This window comes from Pollicipes pollicipes, unplaced genomic scaffold, assembly GCF_011947565.3.
Source record: "Pollicipes pollicipes isolate AB1234 unplaced genomic scaffold, Ppol_2.1 Scaffold_4881;HRSCAF=5763_pilon_pilon_pilon, whole genome shotgun sequence".
In the NCBI taxonomy this organism is placed as follows: domain Eukaryota; kingdom Metazoa; phylum Arthropoda; class Thecostraca; order Pollicipedomorpha; family Pollicipedidae; genus Pollicipes; species Pollicipes pollicipes.
This window is the reverse complement of record NW_023596576.1, coordinates 45,402,644-45,422,443: the sequence shown is the minus strand read 5'-3', so window position 1 is coordinate 45,422,443 and position 19,800 is coordinate 45,402,644. Positions and strand designations below refer to the sequence as shown.

At 63.5% G+C, this 19,800-nt stretch overlaps 2 protein-coding genes across 2 annotated transcripts in view; both read left to right on the top strand.

Annotated features, from left to right (window-relative positions):
• The window catches only part of LOC119100464 (E3 ubiquitin-protein ligase UBR4-like), a 32,548-nt gene extending 19,098 nt beyond the window's left edge, over positions 1 to 13,450 (top strand). Inside the window, 23 exon segments of the mRNA XM_037223556.1 lie at positions 264 to 455; positions 908 to 1,040; positions 1,236 to 1,373; positions 1,786 to 2,004; positions 2,402 to 2,606; positions 2,989 to 3,191; positions 3,560 to 3,719; positions 4,441 to 4,622; positions 5,635 to 5,880; positions 6,340 to 6,474; positions 6,720 to 6,837; positions 7,245 to 7,376; positions 8,019 to 8,216; positions 8,815 to 9,036; positions 9,338 to 9,353; positions 9,875 to 9,923; positions 10,421 to 10,578; positions 10,959 to 11,105; positions 11,609 to 11,807; positions 12,184 to 12,349; positions 12,664 to 12,783; positions 13,093 to 13,323; positions 13,431 to 13,450. Of these exon segments, the coding sequence (XP_037079451.1) occupies positions 264 to 455; positions 908 to 1,040; positions 1,236 to 1,373; positions 1,786 to 2,004; positions 2,402 to 2,606; positions 2,989 to 3,191; positions 3,560 to 3,719; positions 4,441 to 4,622; positions 5,635 to 5,880; positions 6,340 to 6,474; positions 6,720 to 6,837; positions 7,245 to 7,376; positions 8,019 to 8,216; positions 8,815 to 9,036; positions 9,338 to 9,353; positions 9,875 to 9,923; positions 10,421 to 10,578; positions 10,959 to 11,105; positions 11,609 to 11,807; positions 12,184 to 12,349; positions 12,664 to 12,783; positions 13,093 to 13,323; positions 13,431 to 13,450 (3,589 nt within the window).
• A 259-nt stretch (positions 13,451 to 13,709) lies between these two features.
• Positions 13,710 to 16,187, top strand: LOC119100463 (E3 ubiquitin-protein ligase UBR4). Its single transcript, XM_037223555.1, has 5 exons — positions 13,710 to 13,892; positions 14,484 to 14,582; positions 14,917 to 15,075; positions 15,701 to 15,848; positions 16,147 to 16,187. Exons 1-5 carry the CDS (start codon positions 13,860 to 13,862, stop codon positions 16,185 to 16,187), a joined length of 480 nt encoding a protein of 159 aa, XP_037079450.1. The 5' UTR covers positions 13,710 to 13,859.
• The last annotated feature ends 3,613 nt before the right edge of the window (positions 16,188 to 19,800 follow it).

Sequence of the window (19,800 nt, the reverse complement as noted above, 5' to 3'; positions counted from 1 at the left end):
ACCTTGTGCCGTGTCAGTGAGCTGACACCGTGTCCCGTGCCAGTGCGCTGGAACCGTGTCCCGTGTAAGTGAGCTGACACCGTGTGCCGTGTCAGTGAGCTGACACCGTGCCCCGTGCCAGTGAGCTGACACCATGTCCCGTGCCAGTGAGCTGACACCGTGTCCCGTGCCAGTGAGCTGACACCGTGTCCCATGTCGGTGTTGCCCGTGAGGAGTTGGCGTGCACCACCGGCGCTGACGGCCCGCCCCGCCCGCCGTTGCAGCGCCGTCAGTGAGGAGGTGCCGCGCGTCATCCTGAACACGCTGACGGTGATGGGCGGCGAGCTGTTCACGCCGGCGTCGCTGACGGCCGCGCACGGCGGCCTGGTGACGGCCATGGCCACGCTGGCCTCGGCCGGAGCCGGCCAGGGCCACGTCCGGCTGTTCGGCGCCTGCGCCCAGTGGCTCAACACCTGGTACGGCCACGCCGCGGCCGGCACGCCGCGGCGCAGACTCGGCGTGCAAGTGTGTGTCTGTAGGGGTGGAGGAGGGAACCCTCGTCTGCCTGCGTGGGGGTGGGGGACAGAACGGAGCGGAGCGAAATCCTCGCCAAATGGAGAGGCAGTTATTGATTGGGTGCTGCAGGATGTGAAATATTGGAACAGTCTGCACATCTGTCTGTAATGTCTTGTATGTTTTTAGCTGTAGGCCGTAAAAGTAGCTTGCTGCTTGTTGAGGAGCATTGTTGAGATGGATAGATTAGGCATTTTGCGAACCATTTCCCCTCAAGCATTCTCGCTTGTTTATGACTGGGCAGGATGCACTGAAAATGCTTCCGCACCGCAGCCGTTGTCTAGTGGGACCACCGAATATTTGCAGCAAGCACTACCTGTACCCAAATGTTCATAAGAGCGGCGTGTGTTGGCAGCAAGGAGTACCTGTGCAAGAAGGACGTGGTGGACAAGCTGGGGGAGGGCGTGGTTTCGGGACGACACACGGACGTGGTCACCTTCGCCTGCTGCCTGATGACCTACCTCAGCGACATCGTCTTGGCTCTCAAGGTAGCCGCCGGGGGTAGCAGGGGCTCAGCGGAGGTCATGCGAACGAGTGAGAGCAGGGGGATGGGTGGGTGCGTGTGCGTTTGCGTGTGCGTGTGCGTGTGTGCGTACGCGCGCGCGTGCGTGCGTACGTGAGTGCGTATCCGCTGCCACATCTCGTCGTGTCTCCGCTCCCTTGACCCGCCGCTGCCGCTCCAGATGCTGGGCGACCACTGGCGCCACCCCGGTCAGTCGGGGTTGGCCACGCCGCCGCTGGAGGGCGACACGTCCGTGCTGGAGGCCGACACCGAGTGGGGCGACGAGCTGCACGACGACGACAGTGACGCCGACGACTCGGTACGCGACGCGGGGCGGTGCCCAATCGGACACATCGGACCGAGTTCACGGGGGGGGGGGGGGGGGGAGGGGAGGGGGAAGGGCCGGGGCTAGGGCCGGCCTCTTGCCGACTGGGTGTCGTTTAGTGGTGCTGCTTTGTTTCTCGTTGTCCAGAAGTGGCGGTTGGCGGGCGTATCATGCGTCAGGAAGGTGTAGACTTCTGGGTGCACGTGTGTAAACTTGGGATAGAACTGAGCACAGCCGTGGCCAGATCCACGTGGGCTGTGAAAGGCCTGGGAACGTGGTCGCTGCTACCAGCCTGCTGGGCGCGAACTGCGCGGAGCATGACCACTGCGACGCGTCGCTGTGCTAAAGAGCTGCAACGTGCCGGCGCATGTAACTAATGGCCCGTCTCGCTTGCCCTGTCCGCCAGGACGAGGACTCGCTGAACAACAAGCTGTGTACGTTCACGGTGACGCAGAAGGAGTACATGAACCAGCACTGGTACCACTGCCACACGTGCAGCATGCTGGACTCGGTCGGCGTCTGCTCGGTGTGTGTGCGCGTCTGTCACAAGGGGCACGACGTCACCTACGCCAAGCACGGCAGCTTCTTCTGCGACTGTGGCGCCAAGGAGGACTCCAGCTGCCAGGTAGGGGCGCGCCGCCGGCTGGCACCGCCGGACGCTTGCGGGAGGGTGGTCACCTGCACGCGCAGTGCTCGTCGTCGTGGTGTGCTCATGCTACGCCTCCTGTGTCTGCGTGTTCGATGACAGCGGGCAGTGGTTCTGACGAGCGGTAGCTGGTGAGCAGGCGCGGAGATGGCTGTCTTAACGTGTTCAAGAACGCTTTGCTGGTGAACGCTCATTTCAAAAGCGCCTGACTCACCATCGCACCGCCGCCGTCGTCCGCTCACCGTCTCGCCTTCCTCACCACCCGCCGCCGCCGCCACACCGCCGCTGACCCGTCACCGCCGGTGGCGCGCCCGCCCCGCCCCGTCGTGCGCCCGGTCGTCTCCGCCGCGTCCAACCGCGTCCTCCCGGCCGGCAGGCGCTAGTGAAGCGCAACCGGCAGCCGGAGCCGGCGGCGGCCGGCAGCGGCGGCGCCGGCGCCGGCTCGGGCGCCGGCCCGTTCGGCGCCGAGACCATGCTGCCGTCGCTGCTGCGCCGCCGCCACAGCGCGCTCAGTCACGAGAGGCCCGACAAGTACCGCGAGCAGAACGTGCGCGGACGCCAGGCGCTCAGCAGGCGGCTCGGTGAGAGGGCTGCAGCAGAGGCTGGGGATGGGGCTGGGAAGGGCGGGGGACGTGTGGAGTTGTGGTGGAAGGGTGGACGGTTGCCCCGTCTTTGGCTGTGCCATCCTGTTATGCTGGTAATTGGCATGCCGTTTGTGCCATGCTTTCATCTGATCGATGGTCTTTGGGTTGCAATCATTTCCCCTTTGGTCGCCAGACTTGAATCTGGATTAAATTATTGTGACGTCGGAGATAGGCTCTGCGCTTGCCATGTGGCGTCTCTACGTAATGCATGAGAAATAATCACGTCTCTGTGGACACTAGCAGGACCCTTTTCAGCATTATTCGCCCCTCCCCGCGCCCCCTTTCACCCAGCTGACCTGGCCACGTGCCTCGCCGCCAGAGCCGTACAAGGACGCCATCTACGCGGAGCTGCACAGCTCGGACGTGCTGTCGAGCGTGCTGGAGCTGGTGCGGCTGCTGCTGCCGGCGCTGTCGGCCAGCAGCCGGCGCACCTCGCCCATCGGGGCTCACCAGCGCGTGGCTGACGCGCTCGCCCAGCTGCACACCGTCGAGAAGACGTTCGACACCACCGACACGCTGATGGTGGGATGGCACGCGGCTGGGGGGATGAGGAGGAGGGGGCACCAAGCGGGCGGGAGAGGCGGCAGCATGACACGCGGCGGTCACTCGGACGAGAATGCGTGCGGTAGTGTGACTGCCGTGGTTACATGGTGTGGCTAATGGAACGTTAAGAACCTGCGTTTATCATAACTACCGGACCATGGGTGGGCGTATTTGGGTTTGGAATGTGGTGACCAATCATGTTAGGATGCATAATCCTATCGAACGCGTCTCTATATAATCACGAGCATGGTGTGCTACGCAACAATTCAAGACACCAGTGAAACGCACGGCGTCGGTGGTCCTCCTGAGGACGTGTGGCCTCACCCGCGTGCGCCGCCGCCCGCCAGGTGCCGACGCTGGGCTCGCAGGAGGGCGCGTTCGACAACGTGCGCATGACGTTCGCCGGCGAGCAGGGCCAGACGATCCGGCAGCTGGTGTCGGCCCACATGATCCGACGCGTCTCCATGTGCTGCCTGAGCAGCCCGCACGGCAAGCGGCAGCACCTCGGTCAGTGAGACGGCGGGTAGACGGGTGCCGCGTGCTGCGGTCCGGAGGTGACGCGGGTGTGCCGGTGTGCCGCGGGATGTGCCGGTGTGACGTGGCATGTGCCAGTGTGACACAGGATGCGTCGGTGTGACGCGCCATGCACCGGTGTGACGTGGCATGTGCGGGTGTGCCGCAGGATGTGCCGGTGTGACGCGGCATGTGCCGGTGTGACACGGCATGTGCCGGTGTGACGCGGTATGTGCCGACGTGACAGGATTTGCCGGTGTGACGCAGTGCTCGGGCATGATGCGGTAGTCAGCGGGGCGGCGTGGTAGTTCCGTCTGCTTCTTGAGGCGTCTGCCGTGATGGAATGAGGCCTTCGAGAGTATGAATGGGTGTATTCGGTGGACGTCGGTTTCTAGACAGGGTTCGAGCCAGACCTCTTGGTCTAGTATTCACCTCGATTCATGCAGACACCACCCACGTGTAGGCATGGACGTTTCATGAAGCCTCCCACGTTCATTACTCGCGCCAATTGAGTATGCTTGGGCTGTAACCTGCCGCCCGGTGGCGCCACACCCGCTCCGCCTGTGAGCCGTGGTTCTGCCGAGCCCGCCCGGGTCGGGCCCGTGACCCTGCTGACCCGGCGGCGCCCCACCCGCCCCACCTGTGAGCCGTGGTTCTGCCGAGCCCGTCCGGGTCGGGCCCGTGACCCTGCTGACCCGGCGGCGCCCCTCCGCAGCCGTGTCGCACGAGAAGGGCAAGCTGGCCGTGCTGCAGCTGTCGGCGCTGCTGAAGCAGGGCGACGCCGCCAAGCGGAAGCTGACGCTGACCCGCCTGGCGTCGGCGCCCGTGCCCTTCACCGTGCTCAGCATCTCCAGCAACCCGTGTAACGAGGACGTGCTGGCCGTCTGCGGTCTCAAGGTGGGCGGCGCGCGACGGGCAGCAGAGCGGCCGTGATCGGCTGGGAAACAGACTGCGATGACGCGCTTCTGCCTCGGCGCGACGATAGTGGACGCAGGCCAGGGAGGTCAAGGGGCGTTTCCGGGTTCTTGTCGCCGTTATTGCCTGCGAAGGCGTCCCCTAAGCACGAGCGGTGTGGGTAAGCATCGCGACGGATCCGGTCAGAACCGCTGCTCATCACACCGCAACGCACGCGAATGGTCCAGACCAGCATCGGTCGCGCTCCGGCCGCTGCCGCCGATGGCTCACTACTCTCTGTCTGTCGTCTCACCTCCAGTCTACACACGATCGCGCCCCAGACCACATGGCGCGCCTGCGACAGCTGGCGCACGTTCATGCCCGGCTTTTAGAAGGGTGTGCCCTGTCCGGGACAGCACGCATGTGCCGCTTTCTCAGCGGACGCCAGCTGCGTTTGCTGGCCGCAGCCCGCTCGCCCCGGGGTGGTCAATTTCGCAGGACACAGGCCGCCGCTGAGCCGTTCGCACAGGAAACCATTGTTCTTGCGGGTGTCTTCCGGCACTTTGCATCGCTGCTTGCAATGTTGTTGATTGCCTGCGCTGTTTGTTTGTTTTGTTTTTGGGCACGTTCGTTAGTCCGCCTGTGTGAAACCAGCTCACTTGAAAGCATGGCACCCCTTTCGTACTGTGTGTCGTCCCGGCCATGTCCGCTAGGCTATCTGACTTAAGCGCTCATCTGCGATGCTTCTAACGTTGTCTGACTCTTATGGCTGTGTCTGGTGAAGTGTGACGCTGCGCCTGACCCCGACCGCACACCTGAGGTCAAGTCCGTCACGGGATGACGTTCAGTATATGACCTCTGACCATGTCGCGCTGTCGCTCAGATGTTTGGCCTCGCCTGACCTTACCCTCGCCAGACAGGACTGTCACGTGTTGACGTTCAGAATGTGACCTCTGACCCTGCTGCGCTGTCGCTGAGTGGTTTGACCTCGCCTGACCTTGCCCTTCCCCGGCAGGACTGCCACGTACTGACGTTCAGCTCTTCGGGCGCCGTGTCGGACCACCTGGTGCTGCAGCCGCAGCTGGAGACGGGCAACTTCATCATCAGCGCCCGCTGGCTGCCCGGCTCGCAGACGGCGCTGGCCATCATCACGGCCGACTTCGTCAAGCTGTACGACCTCGGCAAGGACGTGCTCAGCCCGCACCACTTCTTCCTGCTGCCCAGCGGCAAGATCCGGGACGCTTGCGTGGCCAACATGCAGGCAAGCGGCGAGGCGGCGGGCGTCGGCGGCGCCTGGCCTAGCTGCGCACCGGTGATGGCCAGGGTGCTCGATGGGTGCCGTGTGAGAGTGGGGGTTACGGCGACGGTCCTGGTGGGTGTCGTAGAGTGGAGCGTCTGTTAGGTCGAGAGTTCGAAGTCGTTGTGAATGCTTGACATGTTGTCTCGCGGGATGGTTGTGCATCGGCTGGTGACGTTTCCCTTTGTTCCTCCTCTGACGTGCTGAAACAATCACTCGCGTGAGATCGTTTCAGCACTCGTCTTGTAAACCATGTATTGTGCGTCATGAAAGTTTGCATCCATTACCAGGTCGGGACCGTTTCTTCCACGACGCTGCAGTATGTTTGACTGTTGTCAGTCGTCTATCTGCCGTACTGCCGTGTGAGCGCTGTGAGCGGGTTACGCCGCTGCCGGCCGCGGTCTGACGTCACCCTCCCACCAGGACGGCTCCCGACACGTCATCATCATGTCGTCCACCGGACTGATCTACACGGTCGAGATCAACGAGGAGAGCTCGGCCCAGCACGGCCCCTTCTACGTCACCAACATCCTGGACCTGTCGCACCCCGAAGTCAAGGTAACGGCCGATGGACGGACGTGCCTTCGAGGGGGTCAGTGTCGGACCTTGTTAAATGGGTCGCGCTTGCTCGTTGTTGTGGCACTCTTTCACAGACTGCCGTCTATTGGTGTTGCGGTTGTTTACTGACTTTCCATCCATCGGTGGCGTGGTGGGTGCCTCTTGCAGTTACCAAAAGTTTGCATTCAGTGTATATATATGTATATGATGATCAGATGCAGGTTTAATGATATCGTCCCCTGCAGTGGTCCAACGGCCAGATCTGTGGCGGAGGGGTGGCCATCTACTACTCGCACGTGCTGCAGCTGCTCTTCTTCAGCTATACGCAGGGCAAGAGCTTCTTGGCGCCTCTGACCAGTATTGGTAAGGCCATCCATGTAGCATTAGTTAGAACAATGCTAGTAGTATTCTGGTAGCAGTCTTCTTCAGTCATTGCTGCCAGCATTCTTAGATCGACTAGAAATTGGTTCCGTTTATAATACTTACCATCTGGACCATGCAGTTTAGCTGTCGGAGCTCCCTCGATGAACGTTTTGACACAATTATGATTGCCACTAAACACATCACTTAACAAATAGCTGCATTCCTAATGTTAATAGAACGGACTCTGATGCGGGCTCAAACAACATTACACCGAGTGTTGATTATCTTGGACCGTCGCTGTTAGGTGTTTTTAATCATTTGAGAGCCGTTGCCGGTGATGGCTATGTTTGTTCGTTGTTGAGCCATGTGTGGCCGCTGCTGCCACTCAGCGTCGCACCGCGCCGCAGGGACGGAGCTGGACAACCTGACGCAGATCCAGCTGAAGCCGTCGGGCTCGGGCAAGCCCAACTCGCAGCCGCTGTGCCAGTGGAGCGAGGTGATCGGCCACCCGGGCCTCGTCTGCTCCGTCACACAGAGCAGTGAGTGTCCTCTGGTGTCTGCTGACGGAGCTCAGTCATACGGGGCAGTGGGGCACCCTTGGTGTCTTGAGACGAAGCTCAGTGGCACAGAGCAGTAGGTCACCTTACCTTTGGTGTCTTGAGACAGAGTTCAGTGACACAGGGCAGTGAGTCATATCTGGTTCTCCAGACAGAGCTCAGTGACGGCAGTGGGTGTCCTTGGGTGTGGGTCTCGTTGCACCGTATACCGTTAATCAGGGAGTGCAGGCGTGGGTCTGCCTCACCAAAGGCGTTCACTGCAATGAGCTTGACCCACCTGTCTGTTCAGTCCCCAGAGTTTGACCCACCTGTCCGTGCAGTTCCCAGAGTTTGACCCACCTGTCTGTGCAGTCCCCGGAGTTTGGCCCACCTGTCTGTGCAGTCCCCGGAGTTTGACCCACCTGTCCATGCAGTGCCCACACCCGGTGAGATCGGGTGCAGACAGAGGGCTAGTCAGTCGGTGTGGCATGCTGCTCCCTTGCTCTGCGACCTGTCGCCAGGCCGTGACCACCGCGCGTCACCACACCTACGCCGCCTCCAACCCCAGCCGGGTGCCGGCCGGTCTGGCGCGGCCGGCGACCCGCCAGCGACGCGCCTCTCACCTCCGGCCGCTCTCCGCCGCAGGCAACAACCCGGTGATCCTGATGGTGAAGCCGGACTCGGTCTCGGTGCAGGAGATCCGCATCGTGCCGTCCAAGTCGAAGATCACCGACATGGTGGTGATCCGCCACCCGACGGCCGGCAGCGACCGGCGCACCACGCTCATCGTGCTCTGCGAGGACGGCAGCCTGCGCATCTACATGGCCTCGCCAGAGCGCACCGGTCAGTGGCGCGGGCGCGGCTGGACTGGTGGCCCGGGGTGAGGCTGGCGCGGGACGGAACGGAGGCGTGAGGGATTGCGGGCTGGGCCGACGGGGTGGGTAGCGGCTCAGTGCGAGCGGCGGAAGAGCCGGAGGTGGTCCAATGCCTTGACGGGTAGGGTGTAGTTTTGGGCTCAGGTCTTTGTCGACTCGATTCAGGTGCAAGGTGATGTCACGCACTGGTCTGAAAAGATCGCTCCGCAAAACACATGGCGCACCGCTCCCCGCTCCCGACGCGCCATCTTCCGGATCTAAGCACGAATGTGCTCTCCCCGCTCCACCCGACCCTTCTTCCTCGTGGTCTCAGGCTGGTGGCCCAGACCGCCGTGTGCTGCGGCCAGACTGTTAGCTGATCCCCTCTCTCCCGGATGACCAGGCTTCTGGCTCTCGTCCTCGCTGACCCCTCTCTCCCGGATGACCAGGCTTCTGGCTGTCGTCCTCGCTGACCCCTCTCCCCCTGACGGCCAGACTTCTGGCTGTCGTCCTCGCTGACTCCTCTCTTCCGGATGGCCAGGCTTCTGGCTGTCGTCCTTGCTGACCCCTCTCTCCCGGACGGCCAGGCTTCTGGCTGTCGTCCTCGCTGAACCCGACGAGTGTGATGGCCTCGCTGCGGCCGCCGCGCAAGAAGAAGGCGCCCAAGCCAAGCCGCGCTGCCGGCGCCGTCCAATTCCCGCCCGACTTCTTCGAGGGCTGCCAGCCCATGAACGACGTCGAGTACGGCGGCGACGACGTGCTGCAGGTGTACAACACGCAGCAGGTTAAGCAGCGGCTCTCCATGACAGGTGAGAAGCCCGGAGGCGTTCGAGGACGGGGTGTGGTGGAGGTCGGGTCTGGTGGCGCGGTTTGTGCCCAGTATCACGGTGCATGCCAGTGTAGCCAGCGCCGTTATTTGCTGTGCTACGGGTTTGAAAGCGTTGCCCACGTAGAGTTGATATTGAGTCGGTCTCCGTGGCTGCGTGAAAACACGTGCGCATGTCAGTCGTGCACCGGTATCGGGAGATTCCTGTCACCGCGTGTCACCCCTCGTCCGCTCAAGTGCACGCCGGCGTCGGAGTGTACGCCCGCACACCCGGCCGCTGCCAGACTCCGCCAGCTCGTGGTGCGCGTGCAGGTCACACCGATGAGTGGCGGCGTCTTCCTCCTGGCTGCTGGCGTCGCCGACCGTTGTGCAGCGTGCACCCGCCGCCTGACCGGCCGCCACCTGGCCGGCCGCGCAGCCGGACCGTCCCGCCGCCTGGCCGGCCGACTGACTCGGCGGCGCCGCCTGTCCGGCCGCAGACTGAACGGCCACCGACTGACCGGCTGTCGCCTGGCCGGCCGCCGCCTGACCGGCCACCGACTGACCGGCCGCGCCGCCTAACCGGCCGCGCCTACCGGCCGCCGACGAGAGGACCGGCCCGCCAGCCTGACCGTCCGCCGCCTAGTCGGCCACCGACTGACCGGGCCGACGCGAGTCGCACCGGACTGACGGCACGAGCTGACCGGCCCGCCGACTGACCGGCCGCCGTCCTGAACGGCCGGCCCTGACCGGCCGCCGCCTGACCGGCCGCCGACTGTGACGGGTCGCCGACTGACCGGCCGCCGTCTGCCCTGCCGCCGACTGACCGGACGCTCCGGCAGGCATGTACAAATCGCGTCCAACCAAGCCGTCCAGGCCTTCATCCTGGAGGTGACTAACGGCGACTTCGGCGATGGTGATCTGCGGCGTGGCAGATCATGGTCGGCCTCGCAGGATCCCGCAGCGCAGCCCCAGCTACCGTCGAGGTGAGCGCCGGCTGACGGCAAGACGTGCGGGCCGCGCTGGGCTGGCGAGGGGCGCGGGTGGAAGGCGACCGGTGTTGGTTGGACTGGGGGTGCAAGTGGGAAGTGCTGGAATCGTCTGAATGTTCGGAAGAGTGTAAGGTGGTCTTTCAAATCGGCGCTGACTAGTAAGAACCTTACAGCAGTCTAGTGAAACTCAAGCAGATACGTCTGTTTTATGTGAATATGTGAAAGGGTGACACCTTGGTTTTATCTGCGCTAGCGTCCGAAGTCCTGGCAAACCCGAGCGAAGTTCAGCCCGGCCCTTGAAGAGACCGGGCCCCACTAAGTGCCTTCTCGTCGCCATGCTCGCCCGCCGCGTTGTAAAGGCTCTGTCCTGACGAGCTCTGACTGCCTGCCCCGCAGCTGCTGGGCCGCAGCGTGCCGCTGCACTGCACGCGCGCGCGCTGGTTCGACGTGCCGCTCACGCGCGAGGAGTCGCTGCAGGCCGACCGCCGGCTGGTCATCACGTTCGGCCCGTCCCCGGACCCGTCCGGCGTCACCATGGTGGACTCGCTGAAAATGTGAGGCACCGCCGGCCGCTCGCAGGCGCGGGATGGGCTGCCGGTGGTTGGTCTTGTAACCTCGTGCGGGACCGCTCGGGGAGTCGGTGACCGCTGCTGCGTCGTCGCTGCTGCGGCTACACCGGGCTCGGACATGATGTTAAGACACTTGGTAGCAACATCTTGGCCCCCGTCTGAGGCTGTGTCGGTCTGGGCGAAGCGCGCCGTGTGGGGTATATGTCTTATTACTGCATTAGGAAATGTTGCTTGGCAGGATACTAGCGCATCTCGCGTTTCATACATGTATCCGCACGCCCACCATGCCTGTCGTCTGCGCCCGCCACCCTTCGACGAATCTCGGCCATTCACTGCCGGTATGCAGCTAACCGTCGCCATTTCAGCTACGGCAAGACGAAGGAGAGCTTCGACTGGCCGGAGGACAGCGACGAGTACATGTCATCGCCGTCCGCGTCGGGCACGAACCTGACGCCGGGCAGCGAGCAGGAGGGCAGCGCCGCCGCCGTGCTGCCGCTCACGGCGCTCGACAAGTGAGACTACCGTCTGCGGTTGTGCTGGGCGCGGCGCCTCGCTGTTTCGACCGCCCTATGGGGTTGGCGCCTTGTTGCCTCGGCACTGGCACGGGCGCCGCTGTGTGAATACGTTACGACGAATACGAATACGAATAATACGTCTTGGAGTGACTCGCTCTGTGGCGTCTGCCATCACGGTTTTTTTCTGCCCGGGTTTGGGCCCCGTCCATTGTGACAGTTGTGTAGCCCTGAGTCATCCACCTTTAACTGTATATAGGGTTCACTCGTGCTGCAGATCACCCACTTTGTAATGGCCAGCCCAGCTCCCTCTCCTCGCTCGCCAGAGGCCGTAAAGACGGTCATGTGCAACGGAATTGATCGGTATGTGACCAGCTGTCGGATTGGTGACCAGTGGCCTGGAGACGCTGGAGGGGTGATAGCTCTGACCTCTCCCCTGTCTGCAGACTGGTGACCTGGAGACGCTGGAGGGGTGGTAGCTCTGACATCTCCCCTCTCCTCAGACTGGTGACCAGCGCCCTGGAGACGATGGAGGGGTGCGTGGTGGCGGCGCCCGAGTCGGACCCGCAGCGGGCCGCGGCGCTCGAGCTGTGCACGGCGCTGGTGCAGTTGGAGGCGCCGCCGGTCGGCCAGGTGCTGACGCAGGTGGACGCGCTGCTGGCCGCCCTGCATACCTCCCGCCAGGCCTACTACAGCCACAAGGTAGCCGGCCGCCGCCGGGCGCCGATGGGTGGGTGGGGGCTGGGCCCGCTGCAGCCACTGCAGCACCGGGGGAACGCTAGAACATAGAAGCTGTGTGCAGCCCCTGGCTATCCTCTTCGTGTCACAGATCCTTGATCATGTTATTTTTGCACGTAGTATAAGCAAGAGGAGCCTGGGGTTCCCGCTTTTACGGCATCGTTACATCATTCGGTGTATTGGAGGTTGACCACTTTCAGCTTAAGAACTCCCAACTCACAATATAGTGTTACTGATGGTTGACATGGGACATGTGCTCACGACACGTCCGTGGAGATCGGACGACAGGCTCGTGTGAGGGTAGCGCTGTAACAGCATCGCGACTGGTGCGGCCTGGCAGGACCAGTCGAAGCTGAATCACGTGTGGAAGATGCTGCGCAAGATGGACGCCAACGCCGAGTCGCGTAACCTGGACTCGGAGCTCTTCCACCACCTGGTGGTGACCTCTCGCAACATCGCCATCTGCCGACCGGCCAACCTGGTGAAATACACGGTCGTGAAGGGAGGTACGGACGGCTTTGGCGGACACAAGGCATGGAGCAGCCGTCGTCGCTATGTTCGCTAGCTGTAATCACTGGAGCTCGACCGCAGCTGTAATCAGCAGAGTTCGGCCGCACTTGCGCCTCTGTTCCCTTCAGCGACGGCCGAACGTGGTCGAGGAGGCAGGTGCCCTCTCCAGCGCCAATGTGAAAGTGTGTGTCCTTTCCCGACGTTAAGCAGCTGTGCTATCATTCGCCATGACCTGTCGGTCTCGTGCGTGCCTGGCGCGGGTGACCGCCACGTGAGCACGAGCCCTCAGTCCCCCGTCGGTGGCCGGCAGAGGGCGACGACAAACCGGACAGCGGCGGCGCCGACTTCGTGTCGCTGCTGATGGCGCTGTTCTGGCGGCTGCACGACGCCCAGCCGGAGAACGCTCTCACGGCGCCCGTCTGTCTGCCCGGTGAGGGACGCCCGGCCGGGCGGCAGAACCGGGGCGGGACGCCGCCTCGGCGGGATCAGTGATCGGTGTTTTGAAATGTGATTGCCAGCGGATTGCTGTTTTGCATTTGCGTTTATAGTTGTTAGGCTGGCCGTTCGTGCCAAGCGCCACCTGCTAACGTCGCGGTGGCGTGCTTGACGGGCATAAAATTCAAATCGCGACCTTGCTGTGTTGTCCCGAACACCCAGCCCCGAGCGGCCTGCGCTTCACAGCGCGTCATGGTCGCGCCGCGTGGCGCCTGCTCCCCTGACGCGGTGCGCTGCCGGGCAGGCCTGACGCACCCGGAGACGTGCGTGTACGCGCTCTCGGACGTGCTGTACGCCTTCTTCACGACGGAGCCGGAGCTGGCGGCGCCACTGACCGTCGTCATCTCGCGGCTGCTGCTCAGCGACGACCGGGCCGTCAGCTTCGCCGCCAAGCAGGGCCTGATTCGCGTGTTCCGACCCAAGCAGCGCCGCCGCCGCGTCTTCATCCCCTCGCCGCCGCGCTGCTCCACGCCCGGTGCGTGCCCAGGGGGCGGGGAGGCGGTGTTCATTGACTATTCGGGGTGCGTGGCTGTCATGGCTGTCTTGATTTCGTGCCCCTTGTGCTGTGGCGAGGATTTACAGGGTGCTTTTTGCATATTTGAAAAAAGTTGATTTGCATTGCATCATGTCACACTGTGCTTCCGTCGCTCTCGCGGCCTGTCGTACCATGTTTCCGTCGCTTTCGCGGCCTGTCGCACCCTGCCTTCGTCGCTCTCGCGACCTGCCATCCACCCGACTCACGGTGCCGCTCTCGGCAGGCGCTGCCGGCCCGCCTCGCTGGAGCGGTCGGCCAGCTCGAGCTCGGCGCGCGGCGCGGCCGGCCGCCGCGCCGCCGCCGCCACGCCGCCGCCCGAGCCGCCCGCCGCTGTGCTCGTGGACGAGACGGCCGAGCCGGGCGACGACGATGACGACGAGCTGGAGTCGGACGGACTGGACGTGGAGTCGCTGTTGGCGCAGGCGCAGGGCCTGCCGCCGCTGCTGGACCTGCCGCCGGACGCCGACGACGAGACCATGGTCGAGCTGGCGATCGCGCTTAGCCTGCAGGTGAGCTCGGCCGACTCCGCGGCAGGTGCGGCCGGCTGCGGACGGGGCGGGCGCTGACCGCGGTCGGAGCGATGCCAGCTGTAGACGGGGCGGGTGCTGAGGTGCCGGCTGCGGTCGGAGCGATGCCAGCTGCAGACGCGGCGGGCGCCGAGGTGCCGACCGCGGTCGAGCGGATGCGGACTGGGGGCGCGGCGCTGAGGTGCCGGCCGCGGTCGGAGCGATGCCAGCTGCGGGCGGGGCGGGCGCTGAGGTGCCGACCGCGGTCGGAGCGGTGCCACCTGCGGACGGGCGGGCGCCGAGGTGCTGACCGCGGTCGGAGCGATCCGGGACCGCGGGTGGGTCGGCAGGGCACGACAGAGACCGATCCACCTGACGTGGCCGGCGATGTTCACGGGATCGCGTGGAATCTCCCTGGTTAGTGCGAAAGTCCGCCGCAGCTTGGCAGGGGTATTGCTGGGTTTGCGCCAGCAATTGTCATTGTCTTCTCATGCCAGCTCATATCTTGACTGTCGGACCGTGCCAGATGGCCGACTGCTGGTGCGGGTCGTGAGCCACGCTGGAGCGCTGAGCATACCGTTGTGACGTCACCAGGACCAGGAAGGCACGCCGGCGCTGCAGAACCTGCGCCAGCACCTGCAGGGCCTGGTCGGGCTGGACGCCCTACAGAACCTGGGCGGCCAGCCGCTGCAGGTAACGGCGCGCGCTGGTGTCCGCGCGGTACGGCGCGCTGGCTCAAGGCTCCCTTCCCTTGCTCTTTTTCGGTAGCCCTGACGTGTTTCAGTGTTATGCTCCGCTGGAGTTCACGATAGCATCCCTCTCCCGTCCTTAGTTCTTAGTACTTAACGTTATTTCGACACGTGCCCGGTTGTGTGATGGTGGACTCATGGGGACCGCCCGCAGAACCCTTGCGCTGTTGTTGGCGTATGCCCCGTGTCACGTGCTGTGGCTGAGGTCGGACGCCGGCCGGCGTCGCCGCTCCCGGCGTGACGCCCCGCTGACCGGCGCCTGACCTGGCGCGCCTCAGAACCTGCTGGGAGCGGCCGGCGGCGCCGAGGCAGGCGCGGCCGGCGCCCCCAACGAGGGCCACTACTCGGACACGACGGCGTCGGCGCCGGCCTCCGACGACGAGGGCTCGACGGCGGCCACCGACGGCTCGACGCTGCGCACCTCGCCCGCCGAACAGGTGACCTGCGGCCACAGCGGCCGGGTCGGCGCCGGGGCCGAGGGAGCAGCCACAGTCCCTGGGAAACGGGGTCCGAAATTTGTGTGAACTGAACTGGAGCGGGAGTGTCGCAAATGTGGCGGCTTGCCGCAGTCTGGGGAGAAGGAATGGCCGTTGCCCGCCAGCCCTCACCCGAGGTCGCTCTTGTAAGGACTCGCCACCTTGTCCGTGGCTGATGATACGCTGTCTGTAGAGATGCAGGACCTTTGCATGGTGCATTATCTGAGGTGAACGGAGGGAGGGGGGGGGGGGGGGGAGGGGAGGATCCCGACTGTTGAAGTTAACCTGTGGGACATTGTAGTGCGAAAAATGGTAATTGGCGGCTACTGAAGACGAAGTGGTATCGTTGTGCGTCGTACTCCATCTGAAACACGCCATCATCTTGCTTGTTTAGGTAGCGTTAGGTCGCCACTGCCAGCAGCCGACCCACCTGTCAGCAAACTACCCTCGGCACTTCGCCACCTTCCGTCTTCGTGCATTTGTCGCGCTAGGCTGTCCCCCACCCGTGCTGCCTCCCACTGCCGCCGCCCGAGCTGCGGGCCGTGGCTGGCTGTGCGGCTGCTGACGGGCTCGGCGGGCGCGGCAGGCCGGCAGCGGCGGCTCCGAGAGCGGCGCCAGCGTAGTGGACAGCATCGCCGGCGAGCACACGTCCGGCCGGAGCTCCACCTACGGCGACGCCGGTCACGAGTCGGCCGCCGGCGCGCGCAGCGAGACCAGCTCGGTCGGCGCGCCCGGACACTACCAGGTGAGGCGGCCGGCGCGCCGGGCTGGGGCGAGGCGCCGCCTGTGCAGACGCGGGTCGGAATGGCCGGGCCGTACGAGGTGGTAATTTATACATTTGTGCGGCAGCTTTGACGGCGTTCTGCTGGATGGTGACCAGCACGCTATCGGGCGAATGGCTGGATAGTGCGCACCAGGGCTTGGAGAAGGGATTGGCAGCTTCTGAACGATCTTGGCCGTGTGACTGGACGCCGGGCCGGAGCGCACGTGCGCAACGGACGGATAACCGAGCATCGCAGCGCTGTGTGCCAGACCCCCGCCGCCACAGTCGCCGCGTCCGCCTCCAGTGCTGACGTCAGTGTGTGTGCGCGCAGCCGGCCGAGGTGGACGAGCCGGAGACGGACCGCAGCTCCCGGCTGCACGGCCTGCGGCTGGGCCTGACGGAGCGGCTGCTGGAGTACCTGCCGATGGTGCGGCTGGTCGGCGGCGTCCGCGCCATACCCTACCTCCAGGTACGGCGGCCGGCCGGCGCTGGCGGCGGGCGCTGCCGCGGCTCCGTGACGGGATGTAGTAGGTCGTGTGGTCCCAGTCCTGGCAGACATTGCCGACAGGATGGCATTGCAGTGTCTGAGAGTTGGCAAAAGCATTGTCAGTGGGACTGTCAAAGAGTGCGTGGCTGCCATGGTACCGTACCGCACGTGACCCGCGGTGCAGAAGTGTGACGAGGGGCAGGCCCTCCGCGCTCTGCCGACCTGTGCTATTCCGCTAACGCCCGGGCGGCCGGGCGCAGGTGCTGCTGATGCTGGCCTCCGACCTGGACGGCTCGGACGAGCGCGACCGCGCCTGCCTGGATGCCCTGCTGCGCGCGCTTGTGGCGCAGCTGAAGACGGACGGCGCGCCGGCGGCGGCGCACGAGCGCAGCAGTGACGGCGAGATCCGACTTATCATCATGCGCATGCTCAGTGAGTCGGGCGGGACTTGCGGCGGCGGCTGGGGCGAGGATTGGCTCGACGCTTCAGTCGCCTGTATCCATGTGCATCGTGCTGGTCGTGTTATATTGCCCCAGTCTGCAGCCCCATTGGTTTCAGACCCTTGACTGGCAGTGCATGCTGAAATGTTGATTTTAACGGCGCATTTTGAGTGGAAGAAGAACAAGGGCTCGGGTCTCGAATGAAAATACGTGTGCTGCTATGCGAACTAGTCTAACACCGTAACGCCCGTTCCAACGGGAGAGCCGGCAGTCGTTTCCCGTGTGTTCGAGCATGCAGTAGCAGAGCAGTCGGTGCGGTGTGCTGCGCCTCCCCCGATACCTGTGGCCTGTCCTGCAGGGCGGCATACTGCGTCGGACCATGCTCCTGACAGCCTCGTGTTCCGCTCCCGTCCCTGACGTCTCCTGGACGTGTCTCCGCCGTCGCCAGGCGTGCTGATGTGCGCGGCCCAAGCAGATGGCCGCCACGGCTGCGACGGCTGTGCGTTCACGGCCACGGCACGGCCGCCGCGCTGCTCAAGGGCCGACATGATCGGACAACTGCCTGACACGCTCAAGGCGCTCATCGCCTACTGGAAAACGTCAGTGGCTGCCCTGCGCTCCGCTCATCTCGGCGGCTCATTGCATCTAGGAGATGACGCTCCGAAAGGCCATTGACGCCTTGTGTTCGTGTTGTAACGCTGGTGCGAAGTCAAGGGCGGGCTCGTCAGCTTAATCTGATATTTGCGGTAATTTTCGCAAATGAGCTATTATAAATAGTGCGAAATATATATAAATCATATATATATATATATATATATATATATATATATATATATAAATAGTTGCGAGCTAACGGTTCGCGAAAATGGTAGAGAACGATTCTAACCAGCCCAGAATTATCTTGCGAATTTCACGTTTGATATCGGCGCGGGCTACGAATGCATACCTTCCCCCACATGGTTCGTTCGGCCGACATGGTATTGGGTCGCATTGGTTCGAACTGTGGCTGCCGCCTACATCCGAGCGTGACGGCTCGTCTGGACCGCAGGAGCGACAAGGACGACTCTGGCACGGTGGTGGGTGGCAAGCTGCTGAAGGAGCACCCGCTCTCCCCCACTCCCGACATGTCTCCCTTCTTCCTCAAGGAATACGTCAAGGTGCGCGCAGTCGTCGGCTCGGCCTTCGACAGTGTTCGGGTTGCCGACAGTGGTACCGTGGTGGTGTGCGTTTCAGCTGAGCCGTCGGTGCTAAGTTTGAACTGGAGGCGTCATTGCAGTCATTGCAGCGTTCAAGGCCTCTTGCCATGACAGCAAACAGCTACACTTCGCTTGGTATCTGCATATTCCAGCGGCTGTTCACCGATGCAGCGGTCCTGGCAGCGTGTGGGTCTCCTCCGCTGAAGGTCACATCCATTGATCAGTCGTGAACGATTGCTCTTATCATTCGAGACATCTGCACGCCGAATTTTAGCAGAACGTCGCTGTATTCGTCGTTCTATCTGGTCTGTACTAAAACATGCGGGACTTATGTGCGAGACTGTCAGTTCAACCCCGTCTTGGCTTCCCCGTGGCTCATGACCTCGAGTCTGCACGCGTGATATCCGCCCCCACCCACCGGCCAGCCTGCTCTGAGCCATCAGTGGCCGCGCCTCACCGACCCGCCCCGGGTCGGCCCGGGTGTCCCTCCGACTGCTGCGGGCCGCCCGCGCCGGCGCCACCGTCGCCCTCGCCCGGGATGCGTGCGGCAGCTCCCGCGCCGCGGCGTTGGTGTGCGCCGCCTGACCCGTGCCGTCTCTGCCGGCAGCGCTACTCTGCGGACGTGTTCTCCACCTTCTCGCAGCTGTTGACCGAGATGGTGCTGCGGCTGCCGTACCAGGTCAAGAAGGTGCTCAGCGTCGTGCCCGGCTCCAACGTCGACGTTTTCGGCGAGGTGGGTCGTCGGCCACCCGCCGCGTGTCAGTGCTGTCCGTCAGGCGCAAAGGCAGACGGGTGGTGTGAAATGTATACATGTGGTTGGGAGTAGTGCCCAGTGACGGTCGATGTGATGCGATTCAGGTTATAAAAATTGCACAGTGCTCTCTGCTGCAAATGTGTATACGCAATTTTGCTAACAGCTGGAAGGCTACCTCTGTTTCGGAGGGCGTTTCGTGTCACGTGATAAAAGCCTTACGTGCTTTTTCTGTTTTCGGTGCTGCTCGCAGGCTCTACCTGCGCCCGAAACTTGTGTACATACCCCTACAGGCTGTCTGTGCACCATAGCGTGTCTGGCTGATCTTGTGTCGCTCGGTTATGACATGACGCTAGTTGTTCGCATAGTGCCCTATGAGCCACACCGTCCAGCTTCCCCGTTTGTAACTCGAAGCTCGCCGGCTGATTGGTCCTTGTGGCGCTCAGAATTGGCGCCAGACGCTGTGCGAGTACATGATGGCGCCGCTGGCGCCGTTCGTGCGGCGCCAGGTGCGCAAGCTGCTGCTCTACATCTGCGGCAACAAGGACACCTACCGCCAGCTGCGCGACCTGCATGCGCTCGACGCGCACATCAAGGTAGGCGTGAGAGGCGGGCGCGCCGGCGCTGGCGCACACATCAAGGTAGGCGTGAGAGGCGCGCGCGCCGGCGTGGCGCACGTCAAGGTAGGCGTGAGGGGCGGGCGCGCCGGCGCCGGCGCACCGAACGTTCGGAGAGGGTTGACGAGACGGGGTGAGGTGAGGTGTGGCGACGCGGGGCAGGTGGCGCGAGCGGGCAGTGTCTTGCAGCTATGCGCGTTTCTCGCACTCGTGAAGTCACGGTTATGTGAGAACATCCACGGAGTGTTGGTTCAGTCTGAGGAGTTCTGTGTATGTTTACTCTCTTCAGTGGCGATGGGCGGCGTGAGGCACTATACGGGTTCTAAAAACGTTAATTTGAACGCTTATGCATGTGATTTGCGAATCTGCCTGTCATTTTCTGCCTGCCTGTGTTTCCGCTCGTGTCGGGAAGACAGTTTTATTTTGACGGGC